Raw genomic sequence first — 14068 nt, forward strand, 5'->3', positions numbered from 1 at the left:
CAAGACCGTATATTTTCCTAAACTTTGTTCTCCCTTTAGAGTGGCATTGAAGTTTAGACACGTTTAAGAGAGCATTTAAATGTAAAATGTGACATGCATGCTTTCTAGCAAAAGATATAAAAGTTGAGGTGAAACATTTTTCCATAAGTTACATAACAGTTAAAACTGTTTATGCATTTAATTAAATACATAACAGTTTATATTACATGGAACATATTTTCTTTTTATTTGGCAAGCAAACAAAATTCCAGATAGTGATCAAATCGAATTATACGAAACAAAATGACTTTTCAATGATAATCTTTATCAAATCACCAGCATATCAAAAGGAATAGAATACCATTTTTGTAAGGGTTAGAAATATTTCCACAATATAATTTCAAAAAGGACTAGTGTCAGGTTACAACAGAAATATTAAGTATGCCTAGCTAATCAGGTACAAAGGAACTAAATAACTGTCAACATATATACAGATGGTATTTTTTGGCAGAAAACTCGTGTATTGTTTTACCGATGATGTAAAAAAAGGTTTTTTACTATTGAAATTTAAGAATAGCATAATATAACCATCTTTTTCTTAGTCAGAAAAAGACAATGGAATAGATATCATTTCTATCATCTTTCTCTTAGTCAGAAAAAGACAATGGAATAGATCTATCATTTCTATCATTTATATTCTTCATTTTTCTATTGCTATATCAAATTTCCAAAATTATCATTCATTCTATAACGGCAATTTACATCATGAACGTCAATACATAGCAATTTGTCGCGGTAATTAAAACTTGAATAAAAAAGACAATGAAACAACCGTTTGTAGATAAACAATACATTACAGTGTGCTGCCAACAGAAAAAAAAACTGTGAGAACAGTTTTCAGTGCGTTTCAATCATATTAAAAGAAATTGAAACGAAACGAAAAAAAATCATAATAAAAGAAAAACAAACAAACCAACCTACAAACAAACAAACAAACAAACAAACATACCAACAAACAAACAAACAAACGTAATACAAAACAAAATAGTTCATAAACACCGTATTGATATTTTTTCGCGGGTAACTTACTTTTCGCAATTGTTATTATGACTACTATATATTTACATATTGTAAAATTATTCTTAAATGTTGGTGTATTGATTTAAGTTTTTTTCGTGTCAATCAGCGCTCGAAACATAACAAAAATAATTATGTGCATTGGAGTCTTCCAAACAATTTGCCAATATTTTCCTGTTTCAGTTGCACTGCCTGATTCTAAAACGGATTTTTACCTATATATATATGATGTAATGCTTTGTATGCATATTTTTTTGTTTTCAACAAACGTGACGATACACATCTTTGTATATCTATCAACTATTTGTCGGTTGATGAACTTGTAACTGTTTTCCCCTGCTGCGACTACAGGGGGTCTTTGTTATATCACTATTAACTATGAATATATTATAGTTTGAAAGTGCATGCAAATGAAAATGTATCCATTTCTATTTAGAATTGGCTGAATCATATTTTTATTCTAATTATATTCCAAGTCTTAAAAAGTCCTCCTTCTACGGAATACCTTGCAATAAAAATTATCGTTACTATTTAAATTCAAATGTAACGATAACGTTTACATACCTTATATTCAATAAACCCTTTTTGAGATTACTGCGGCGAAGTAGATGGGCATGCATAACATGTACTTTTGCTAGTCGGGGCTTTGGAAAAGCATGCAAATTATCCTTGCGGAAGTGTATCTTAGTTATTTTCGTTAACTACTTCGAAGTTACAATGAAAGGGTATGTAAGCTAAAATGAATCAGTGAATTTGTACTGAAAAGAGTATGATAAGTTTAACAATAGTAGGGAATCTCATTTGCTTTTGAGATTTGGTTAAAAGGAAGGCACTGCTAGTGAAAATTAATGATAGACATATAATCACGAGCGTCGAAGAACGCTAAGAGATGAAAACTCCGAGGCTAAATGATTGATTTAATCATACTTAATGCCCACCGAAGCAAGTTAATTAAACGATAACTTAAAAGACAAACATATACGGACTTGAAATAGCAAAAAAAAATCCAAAAAAAAAAAAAAAAAAAAAAAACACACACACACACAAAACAGAACACAAAGAAAAGTTTGCAGACATACAGAAAAATGTTCAATATTGTTAGGTTTAAAGAGGAAATTTGCTGTCATAGGTTTTGACGGGTTGTCTTCCTTACAACAAATTTTCTTGTAATGTATCTAACTTCATCTTTTTAGTTGGAATTAAAAATTTAACGAGTAACAAAAATGAAAATTAAAAAAAAATACTCTGAACACGATGTTTATATTTTAACGTCTTATTTCGGGGTGTAGGAGGTTAGTCTTCAGTAAATTTTTGTTACAACATATATCACCCCCCATTCCCCATTGTCCCCATCCCTATTCCCTATTTTCTCCATCCCTATTTCCCAACGTCCCCATCATCATCCCCATTCCCTATTGTCCCTATCCCCATCCCCATTTCCCATTGTCTATATCCTCATTCCCAATTATCCCCATCCCCACCCCCACTGTCCCCACCCCATTCCCCATTTTCTCCGTCCCCATTCCCCATTTTCCCCATCCACATTCCCAAATATCCCATCCCCATTCCCAACTGTCCCTATCCCCATTCCCTATTGTCTCCATTCTCATTCCCTATTATCCGTATCCCCATCCCCCACTGCCGCCATCCCCATTCCCTATTGTCCCCATCCACCTTCCCCATTGTCCCCATCAACGTTCCCCATTCCCCCATATACCATCCAGATCTTCTCCTTTCCTATTTCATCCTTAAAACATAGAATGGAGAGTACTGCACTGATAGGGATTAATCTTATTGATAAGAGCGGTTTATTTGCATTTGGATGATTAGTTAAGTCCTCTTATATTTGTGCCTTACAAAGCACGGTTAATACATGTACTATTTTTAAATACAATTATTTTTTGGAGCACATTTGTTATATGTGGATACGTCTTGCTAGTTTCTATTTTCACTTTTCATGTATTTGACTTGTCCGACTTCTGTTGTTGTTTCGCCTTGTTTGACATACCTGCATTATTCTTTCAATATCCCGAGAAAGACAAAAATCGATGAAATTTATTACTGGTTTAGGATAAAGCAATTTCAATAAATATTCAATAAATTCAATCTATTACTTTCCAAAATTGTTACCGGGTTTTGGTAACGTCAGACATCATAAATTGATTTGCGTCATATGAAGCGTTATTTGAGTACCTTTCAAAACCTCCTTAACTCATAGAAACCTTTCCTGTTTCTTTTTAATGTGTTCCGCTGCATCGCCTTGAAATAGATCCTTGAAATGACATTGATTAACGGTTTACTTAGACAGTCAATGAAATCACCTAGACCATGGCCATTATGTTGAAGGATACCAGTCTTCACAATATTTCCCGTACATAAGTGGAGTATTTATAGTGTTCGTATTAAGTGATTGTTATTGATTAACATTAAACATAGCTTTTGTAATTTTTTTCTTGTTAGACTTCGACCATTTTTACAACGAGAGGGGGGGGGGCTGGGATTTTCAATGTTGCCAAATAATTTTTTTTCCGGCTCTTCTTAAAATAATTTTTTTTTTTTCAAGAGCAATTGAATTTTTTTTCCAGAAATATGGTAGATTTTTTACCAGTCAAATTTACCATAAGCAATAAATAGAAAATCGTATATAAATGTCAAGGGAGGACATATGAAAGTAAATACTCAGATAATTTTATTCTTGTTAAATAAAATTATATCAATTAGGCAAGAAACAATCTACGAGTAAACTCATGATTGTATATCATATCTAATTAAAATTCTTGCACACTTATATAAAAAATAAGGGGTGACTGGAGACAACCTTGAAGTATTTCTTGTATTTTCATTGATAGAGTAATCAAGGGAACCAAGGTTATAACGGTAATCAAAAGAATGTAATCCAGGATGAAGGATGGTGAGAGTGTTGAATTGTGGATGACTTGGCATTTGGTGTTTTTGTAGAGTCCTTGGATAATCCTTACTATTTAGTACCTTCCAAAGTGCATTTCTGTTAACTATGCTAAGACCTTCTTGAAGTCCACGAAAATTAAGTAGAGGGCTGATTGCTATTCTATTTACGCCTTGATGATGACAAGTAAGGTGGCAGTTTGATCAATACGTGATGGACTGCTTCGGATTCTGGAGAGTAGCTGCATTTCTCTCCAGTTTTTGGCAGTTGTTCAGGTCGCCCTTCTTTTGAAGCATAATGATGTAGCTTAAACTCCACTCTTCAGAGATTTCGACTGTTTCCCAGATGTTTTCAAACAAGTCATGCAAGGTAATGTAGGGCCCCATGCAGGTCCGAGTGTCAACAGAATAGGTAAAATATTGCTGTTCGGGCGTTAAACCCCATCAATCAATCAATCAATCAATCAATCAATCAATCAATCAATCGATCGATCAATCAATCAATCGAGATGTAGCTTTTTTCCGGGTTGATCTTCAAGACATCAGGTGGAAATTTGGTTCGGTCTTGGGGCTTTTCCAGTCCTTATTCGAAGGACTTTTATGATTTTATCCTTCGAAATTGGGCCAGTATCAACGTCAAGGTCTTCTCCAAAAGGCAGATCAGGAGCATCTGATGTATCTTCTCCATTTAAAAGTGGTCGATCTAGGTTTTTTATGACATTGCCATCTATGTCTTTCACTGGTTTAGATGTGTTGGTAGTTCTACCTGTCAGTTGGCGTGTGATGTTGTACTCAATTTTTGTGTCATTTCTGCCCATTGCATTCTTTGCTTTTGAAGCGAGCTCGTTGATGAGGTTCTTTTATCCTATCTTTTCCTTTATCTTTACTCCTTTCCTAATGCTTATATGTTCGCTCGTCAACCATTCTTTCAGCAATCTTGTTTCGACCTGGTCAAGTTTTATCTTAACAAACTCTTCTCAGTTGGCTCGATGTATCTTCAGATAACCATGGCTTGTGTTCCTTTGAGAATCCAAGTTCTTCTTGGCATGTGGTGTTATATGTGGATTTTACTCTTTCCACTTATTTGTCTACTGCGCCTCTTCCTTATTTTATTCTTTGGCCTTCTAATCTTATCTTGTCTGGTTGCCACGGCTATCTTCATCTTCAATTTAGCTCTAACGGCTGTCGTATTCTTTCTCCATCTCCTGACGACTGTAATGTGGTCTATCTGATTTCTAGTTTTTATCTCTGGCAACACCCGGGTTGTTTAGTGTATATCCTTGTCAGGGAGTTGGAATGTCGTACCTCCTATGACCATCTCGTTATGGAAGCAAAAATCCGCTCCAAATGATGTCCATCTAACGTCGTCCTAAAATATCAAGGTTGTAGAGCCCCATTTCTATTGCAGCCTGTGTAGCTTTTCCGGTTTCGTATCATGTCTCCGCGCTCCAGCTTGCAATCATTGAGGCAGTCTTAAGGGAGAAAAGTTTCATCGGCGGATGAAAAATTATAGTTAAGTGAAATCGGATGTATTTTGTAATACCTATACACATATCACAAGTATATTTCAGGAATGTTGCATTGGCTTCAGATCTTATAGTGAAAATATTAATTAGTTTCGTAATTAAATGTATTATGTAAAAGATGCATATATAAATAACGATATATACATGTGATGATTTTATCTTCAACAGATAAAAAGTATTATGGAGTAATATTTATGGTTTAATTGTTCATGGAAATCGTGCATTATAAAGGTTTGACCAGAGTCTGCTTTAGTGGTGGTTCTAATAGTTGAGAGCATTCAGGGTCGTTAAGTATATAAGACCAGTGCTTTCGAGATTGTGTGTAATGTTGGATAGTATTTTGTTACAAATGTTAATAACTTATTATTTTTTTTTATTAACTTTAAGTCTGAGAGCCCACGCTCAAGCCAATATAACATGTGATGAATTTATTTGACAAAAATCGGGAAAGGAGTCATGGCCATCGCCACTATAAGTCACTTAAGTTACATGATGTCTCTATAGATGGTCTCCTTCCTTTTTATACAAAAACCTCTTGGACTTCATCACATTAGAACCAAACTTTATTCTATACCTCTCACTCTACTACACTCCCTTTACAAAACAAGTCTTGACACTCCTGTTTCTGACCCACCTCATCATTACACACTTGTTGCCATCATTTTGGATGTTGGTTTCCACAGACTCTTTAAACCAGTTTGTGCGAAAAGTCAAGATGAAGTAAAACGATCATTTCTTCCACTACTGTTTGTCAACAAAGGTATAGATGCAAATAATTTGCATCCTCCATCACAAAAACGTTACCAACAAAATTTCTCCATATTTCAAAGACAAATCCATACCAATTATTTCATATTTCTATACTTCACCCATTGCATCCAAAATTTTCAATTATAAAGGTTATTACAGAACCTCGAGATTGAGGACTTCAAGGCTAAACCACCTGACTGTTCTTGCAAAAACTCTCCATTCAAATATGGTCCTTCTGGTCACGTCGTTACGGGAGATTTAACCATCATCGAAAGCTAATCTCTGCGTAATATCCTTTCTAAAGGTCCCAAGTACCGTGAACCACACTCCATAAATTGGAATTATAACTTTAAAGTTCTTATAGATGCCGTCAAGGACTATGAAAGAAAATGGATAAAACGAGAACAAGAAGACATTGATTCTCTGTCAGAGTGGTTAAAGGCCATGAGGTCTTTAATTTTGAAACGAATGAAAGTTTTAAGTAGTTCGATGAGTGCCAAGGCTACATCGATTTTCAAAGACCCCGATGTAGCAAAAACATTGTCTACTATACATGACAAGTATGTTGTCGTACCAGCAGACAAAGCCCAAAACAACATTTTTTGTCTGTTTTTGTCTGCAAAACGTTTTAAATCCAGTGTTTATTATCAGAGGTAGACGTAAAAAACAATAGCAGTGATAAGACCTATACTGCTACCACACTCTCCAAAAAGAGATTGTGGAAAACCATAAATCTGTACTATCCTCTTTTGGTCTCTTTACCAAGAACGATGATTATGATTTACCGTCTATGTACTGGATTCCTAAACTCCACAAGAATCCATACAAACAAAGTTTCATAGCTAGATCTGCAAAATGTATCACCAAACCTCTTTCAAAACTTTTAACTTCTATACTCACAACTATCAAAGAGCGTCTGCAGTCCTACCACAACACTTGTTGATCCCGTAGTGGTAATAATTCAATGTGGATCCTAAAAGATTCGAAAGATCTTTTGGAGACAATCAGTTCAAGACTATTATCTGAATATAATAGCATTAAAACCTATGATTTTTCAACACTGTATACTTTTATTCCCCATACTCAGTTAAAATCCCGATTTAAAAACATTATACATCGTTGTTTTTCGAAAAAGGATGGTACACCTAGATACAAATATATAGTTCTTGGTAGAGATTCCTCATACTGTGTAAGAAATAATTCCAAATCATCTTCCAAATATACAGAAGATGTTTGCAAAATGCTGGAATTTTTAATCGACAACATATTTGTCCAGTGTGATGGACGTGTTTTTCAACAAACGGTCGGCATTCCAATGGGAACAAACTGCGCTCCTTTACTTGCTGACCTATTACTTCACTCTCGTGAGGCTGACTTTATAGCTGATCTGATCCGAAAGAAAGAATATCGTTTGGCTAGATCCTTTAATCTCAGTTTAATCTTAGTTTCTTTGTCTTTTTTGTTATCCTTTTATTAAATTATTCAGTTACTGTTGATTTTTGTTCGAATCCTGGTTCCTTTGATTTCCCTTTCATCGCATTTGAAAGGCCTTGCTTCGTGCTAACTTTAGAAGAACTAAACAAAATGTTTAATGTACATAAGTATTAAAACAAGAAAGATAGTGATGTTATATCAAGTCATTTTAACTGTTCGATAATCAGTATAATGGAAATATTAAAGTTGATATATTATGAATTTGCCTATATATATATATATATATTTGATATTTTGTTTATAAGGTTAAAGCAAACCGAAATTAAAAGATTCTCGTATATATATCCCTCGTTCTAAGGAGATATCAATTATAAAGAATGTACTTTAAAATTCAATATTTGGAGGGATATATATGCAAATGAGACTGAAATAAAACTATGATTTTTTAAGTGAATCATTTCCTAACAACAGACAAATTGGAATGAATGATTAAACAACTGCATTATACATATCAATAAAAAAACAATAAAAAATGAAACCGCATAACCTTTTTGGGGGTTTGGCACACATTGCAGATCTTGCAGGATTCTTATAAAGACTGGTACTTTAAATGTATCTTTTATGATATAGTGAAGCCTGTCTAAACAGAACTGAATTCTGTTAATCAAGGTAACAAACATTTAGGGAATTTAAGAATGGCCTAGTTTTGACAAATTCCGCTAAATTTCGGTCTTGTGATGATAGGTTTTACGGGATTTAAGTCCTTTCTGCAGTTTACAGTTTTCTTTATATTGCAAACATTTCAGGCCAAACTGCAACCACGAGGAAAACAGTACTGTAGAATTATTATGTTCGCGAGATACAAACTTTTGTACTTTTTGTGGGTTTGATAAACCACGAAATTTGGTTCCAAACGAAACAGAAAATTCCGTATCAGTTGTGTGATAGAGTTGTCCAATTAATCAATGCATTGTTGTTTTACTCTATACAACGAATTAGCATACACAAATAAAAATACTTTCACAGTTCACAGTACCTTTCACAATAAAGCCTTGAGTATTTTATGTTGGGACTGAATAAAGACAACTGGAATGGTCTTAAAAAAAACAAAAACAAAAACAAAAACAAAAACAAAAACAAAAAAATAAAACAAAACAAAACAAAACAAAAACAAAACAAACAGAACAAATTTCCTCCAAAAAAACAATATTAAAAAAGGCATTTAATCTTAAATAAAACAATCTTTTTTCTCATACTGAATCTACTCGTTGTTCGATATAAATATCTAGAAAAAACAGTACCATATTGTTCCTTAAAAAATTTAATGCATTAAATAAAAGTCAAGAAATGCGTTGTAATAAACTACATTAATGAAAAACTTGCAAAATGATGCAGTTATTATGTTTCCCCAACGAAGTGGAGAACATACTGTTTTTACGCTGTCTTCTTATTCTTCTTCTTCCCTGTAATGTCTGTCTTTTCCGCTGAACTCCACAGAAGCCGCTGAACGGATTTAAGCCAAACTTGGCATCATAATAATAGGTCACCCTATGTAGATTTGCCCAAACGTTTTGAAATGTCTAAAAAAAAACAACGTCCAAACAGCACCAAAATTCATAGACGGCTGATATTTGGTGGTGAAAAAAGGAAACCATAAATGCTTCTGACCAGTCATATTGAAATTAGAAAAATGGCCGCCACTCAAAAATTAAATAAAAAAAAATAATTTAAAAAGCTTCCGTGAAAATGGGGGAGCTAGGGGTACTTCTTTTTTTAATTTTTTGATATGGTCCCCTATATCAAGACAATAGAACACTGTTAAAATAACGAATAGGCCTTAACGGACAAATTTCAGAATAAGGTTTTGATTTGCCATTAATGAGTATTTCATTGGTTTTTTTTTCAGTTTTCTTCACTTTGTTTGTTTATATTTTTTGAAATGATAGAAAGGTATTAAATATAAACACATTAAAATACTTTTATTCCCATATAATACATTGGATACATTTACAGGTAAAATATGCCATAATTTATAAAAAAAAAATAAAGAATAATATGACAATAAATATGAGTAATAAACAACATTAAAATAAACTTGAACCAAAGATTGCCAATATACATGGAATAAATTTTATGAGTCCTCAATCTAATAACAAGAATACTGAACTGAATTAAATTCCACACAATTTCAGAAACATGATTTTTTATAATCAAATTACCTATATATGTATAAAAGCAGAAAAGATTTTAAAAGATATAAAAGATCACTGATATTTAAAAATCTCAATTTTCATATAACCAGTTACAGAATAATTAAAAAAGAAGGTTATTTTATATGAAAAAAATTAAGTGTCAGTCTGTGTAAATATTCAAGCAGCGGGTGAAATATGGCATGAACAATCCCACCATTTTGAAAATATAATATAACTATTTGCATCTTTCGAATCCAGGAAAATGGACAAGATTGTCCATATCATTTGGTTAATTGAGTTATAAAGTCATTTAAATGCACTAGAAATGATCGTTTCAAGGGCAGATAACTCTGTCAAAAACCTCATTTTTCTAACATTCTATTGAAAATTTTCAATGTAAATCCAGTAATACTGAGATCGAGAAACGGTCTTTTTAAATAGAGAAAGCATGTTGAGTGAAACTTTATTAGTAGATCTTTTTTTTTCTACATGAATGTTTCTAATTTTTCCTTCTTGTTTTTTTTTATATAAAAACTTACACTTAAAGCCTACTGTTGATGACAGTTCACTTCAAGGGAAGAGTTGGTATTTTCATGATTGAATGACCTGCTTATGTGCCTTATGGAGTAATGAAAATTGTTTCTATTAATCAGTACGAACCGACATCTAATTCTACATCCGGTTCGTCTGGTTTGTCGTCTGAGATTAAGCATTGTGTATGAAACAACCATGGTACACGAATGTGTGGTTCAAATGGAACTTGCCGTATAACTAAAATCATCTCAACTGAAAACCCTGACGTTTAGTTTCCTTTGATATAGAATGAAATGGAGTGTTCATGAATACCAGGTGCTTGATATTGAAAGAAAAAATTTTGTTTTAATTTAACTAACAAATTATGTACACGATTTTCTTCGTGATCGTTTGACTGCTTTTATGTCATGTCTTGCAAAGTTCAAACATGTATGAATAACAAGGACTGCATTTTTGTACAAAAGATAAAAATATTTATAAATGTCAACTGTAGTAAAAACATTTAAAAGTATACATTTATCAAGTACAATAAAAAATATTTGTACTCATTATATGTTAAAATATGAGCAAACTGTGGTCAAGAATATTCATAATGTTAAAAAGAATAAAACTCTAATGTTGGTAATGTACATTCATAATAACATGTACAACAGGGATTGAAGGAAGTAGACCTAGGGTTAGGGTTATAACTCTTGTGATATATTTGTATCATAACCAATTTCAAAAAAGCCTTTCAAGCTTTCATTTGAAACAGAATGAAATCAGTCCAAGTTTGATTCTTACATGAGATTGATATAAAATGCTGAATACAAACGTTTCAATGATTTTTAAGAGTTGTGTCGCTTATCCTATGTCTAATTCCTTAATTAGTGATTGGGGATAGGGACACTTTCAAATGGAGAATTTGTGAACAGTATATGGTTAAATTGGTAGGTTGAACCATTTGAGAACTGTCATTCAAAATGTTAACTGCAGAAATATCCAAGCATGACACGAATCAGATGTCTGAATTTTAAAATAGTTTTAAATAAAAATCAATTTTTACTTTCTGCTTGCCAATTCGTCATCCTGCACCGAGGCTATCACATCAAAAACTTTTGACCAAGCAATTTTGTGCACGTCTTTTATTTGTCCGGGCATCTTTTCTTCCAGCAACTCTACGAATGGGGGCACTAACCACTAAAATAGTATTGATCATAATAGTTAATCATTTTTTTCAATATATAATTATTGAATGTGTATGTGTATGTCTGTTTTCCATGCCTGGTCTTTGTCCCTGGAATACATTCTTTTGATTACCGCTATAACCTTGGTTCCCTTCATTACTCTTTGATGAATTAACGTTTTTCTTTTCAACATTTTCGTTGCAACAGACGAACAAAGAAGCTACTTTGTACTAAAACTAAAAGTTTTACGTCCGCCGTCTGTGTTGTTTATTAAACACTCTATAACAAACGTTGAATTTATTTATCTTAAACGTTTCATCAATACAAAATATTATGTGGCTTATACAGAAAGAATACATTTTGTACCACATTTAAATGAAACAATCTCGGTAAGGTTACGAGTTCATCAGCTGATTTTTTTACTAGACCTATGTTTGTTTTTCCGTTTTGTTTGTTTTTTGTTTGTTTTTGTTTTTTGTTTGTTTTTTTGTTTGTTTTTTGTCTTGATAAACACATGTTCATTTCATCATTAATGTTTATTGGTGTATTTGTATTTGTTCTACAAAATACTACAAAAAATTATGAATAAACTGTCAATTTGAAAATTACATACCAAGAGTGAAAGCACAGCCAATTTAACTGCAAGCATTACCTTAATTTCGTCTCCAGATATTCCTCTTTCGGCGTGATTCCTAGCATTTTTCTTTATCAGTTCGGTGAGTGTTTCTGAATCATCTAAATTATCTACAAATGATTTGATGGCATAAAATACCGACAGGGCATGAGCCCGGAGTTTCTTATGTACTGCAATTTCTTCTATAGACAGTCCTTTAAAATCCCTGAATTTTTCTTTTGCTGAAGGATAGTGTTTGAAAAATCTAAAAATAAAAAATAAAACAGAATTAATCTACCTTGCAATACTTCGCCACTTTTCACTTTTTGTAAGACATGTTTTTTTTTTTATTTTACGGGCTATTGTATGCCGAAATAACAAAACTTATTAGCGAATCCTAATGACAAATGTTCGTCAAGTTTGCTGTGACGGCGCCTCTTTATGAGGTTTTAATGTCTTGACGGAGAATTTTAAAATTATTTTGAGTTCTATTCGGCTTTTAAGTTATTCTCTATATGTTAAGTAGTATAAGGACTTCGTGGAAAGACAGTGAGACGAGATAATTATTCTTTAATACTCGAAAATGGAAGTTAATTATATTGGAAATAAAAGCGGCATTTGAAATGTTTTGATCAAGTGAAGATGGATTAAGCGTTCGGTGTACAAAAATATAATTAAAGGGAGATTTTACTTTTGGAAAATGCCTGACTTTTTATTTCTGTTGTGCAATTTCAGCATTGATACGTAAGGGGTGTGGGTGTTTCCTGTTCACTGTAACCTCTAGTCCACGTTGAAAGCAGTATTTAGTATTTCGAAATTTTTATCAGCATAATGTAAAGCTCTATTTCATTGTGTATATTTTTCCCATGACAAAAAAAAAAAAATAAAGAAAATCTTCGAGCAGGGCTCACTAAAGGATATATTACACAACGCGTTCCAACCCAACTAAAAATTTGATTTAAAATATAATTGAAGTCGTTAAACACGAGGTTTATGTCGCTAGATTCTGACAATAAATCCCGTGATACGGCATTTATACTTTTTTGTCAGAATATCAAGAAGTTATGATAAATAGTTACTCAGAAAATTGATAAAAAATGTTATTGGCGGACGGATTGACAAACGCAAGAATGATAGGATGGAGGGACACTATATTCACTATGAATAAAGGGTATTCAAAAGAGACTGACGTTACAACTCCATATCTAGACAGCTTGGATTGTAGTGACCGTACATTTTTAATGGTTTTGTCACTCTTTCATATGTTCCGAGCTTCCTTGCAGTAACTGCGATCAATCTTAAAGTGAATATCATCTCTCCTTTTGAGTATATGGTGTATGTTGAGTTATTTAATGGAGGGAATTGGGTATATTATTAAATTAATCTTATTGTGTATTTGTTTGTGTTGCAGTTCATTTTGTTTAACTTATGGTAGGGCCTTACAGAAAATTTTTCGAAAACTTAGTGAGTTTATGTTTAACTATTAGAAAAAAAAGAAATACACATTAACTTCCTGTCAAAAAATTTAGAAATTATCAAAGCACGAAAGGAAATGATGTGAAATGTGAAATGTCAAATGTCATTAAATTATCAATGCATTATTTGATTCAATTAGATGTTAATAGGTGATGATAATACGAGATTGAAAGATAACATTTACATATCACTGAAAAGATAGTTGAATACACCTTTAATATATGCATAATTAAACTGATATAATCTTTTTGATGGTTAAGTATGCATAGCTAAAGCAAAAATTAGTCGTTTCGTTTTAACTACTTGTTTGCGAGGTTTAAATGTAAAAGCAAAATAGTAAAACCCATATTTTTAAAACTACATAGTCATCAGATTTACCAAAAAGGGTTTGAAACGTTTGAATATTGTCACTGTAGA

General features: G+C 32.5%; 1 protein-coding gene across 4 annotated transcripts in view; it reads right to left on the reverse strand.

Moving 5' to 3' along the window:
• Positions 1–9634: 9634 nt before the first annotated feature.
• Positions 9635–14068, reverse strand: part of LOC148602038 (globin-like) — a 29247-nt gene continuing 24813 nt past the window's right edge. For all 4 annotated transcript variants that reach the window (XM_088554926.1, XM_088554924.1, XM_088554927.1 and 1 more), the window contains exons 3-4: positions 12215–12440; positions 9635–11575 (exon numbers count right to left, since the gene is read on the reverse strand). In XM_088554926.1, coding sequence (XP_088411052.1) covers positions 11438–11575; positions 12215–12440 — 364 coding nt within the window. In that variant the 3' untranslated portion in view covers positions 9635–11437. The remainder of the gene's footprint in view (positions 11576–12214; positions 12441–14068) is intronic.

The sequence above is a fragment of the Perna viridis genome, chromosome 12 (genome assembly GCF_037379345.1).
Source record: "Perna viridis isolate PV_CMFRI_1.1 ecotype Kerala chromosome 12, ASM3737934v1, whole genome shotgun sequence".
Taxonomy (NCBI): domain Eukaryota; kingdom Metazoa; phylum Mollusca; class Bivalvia; order Mytilida; family Mytilidae; genus Perna; species Perna viridis.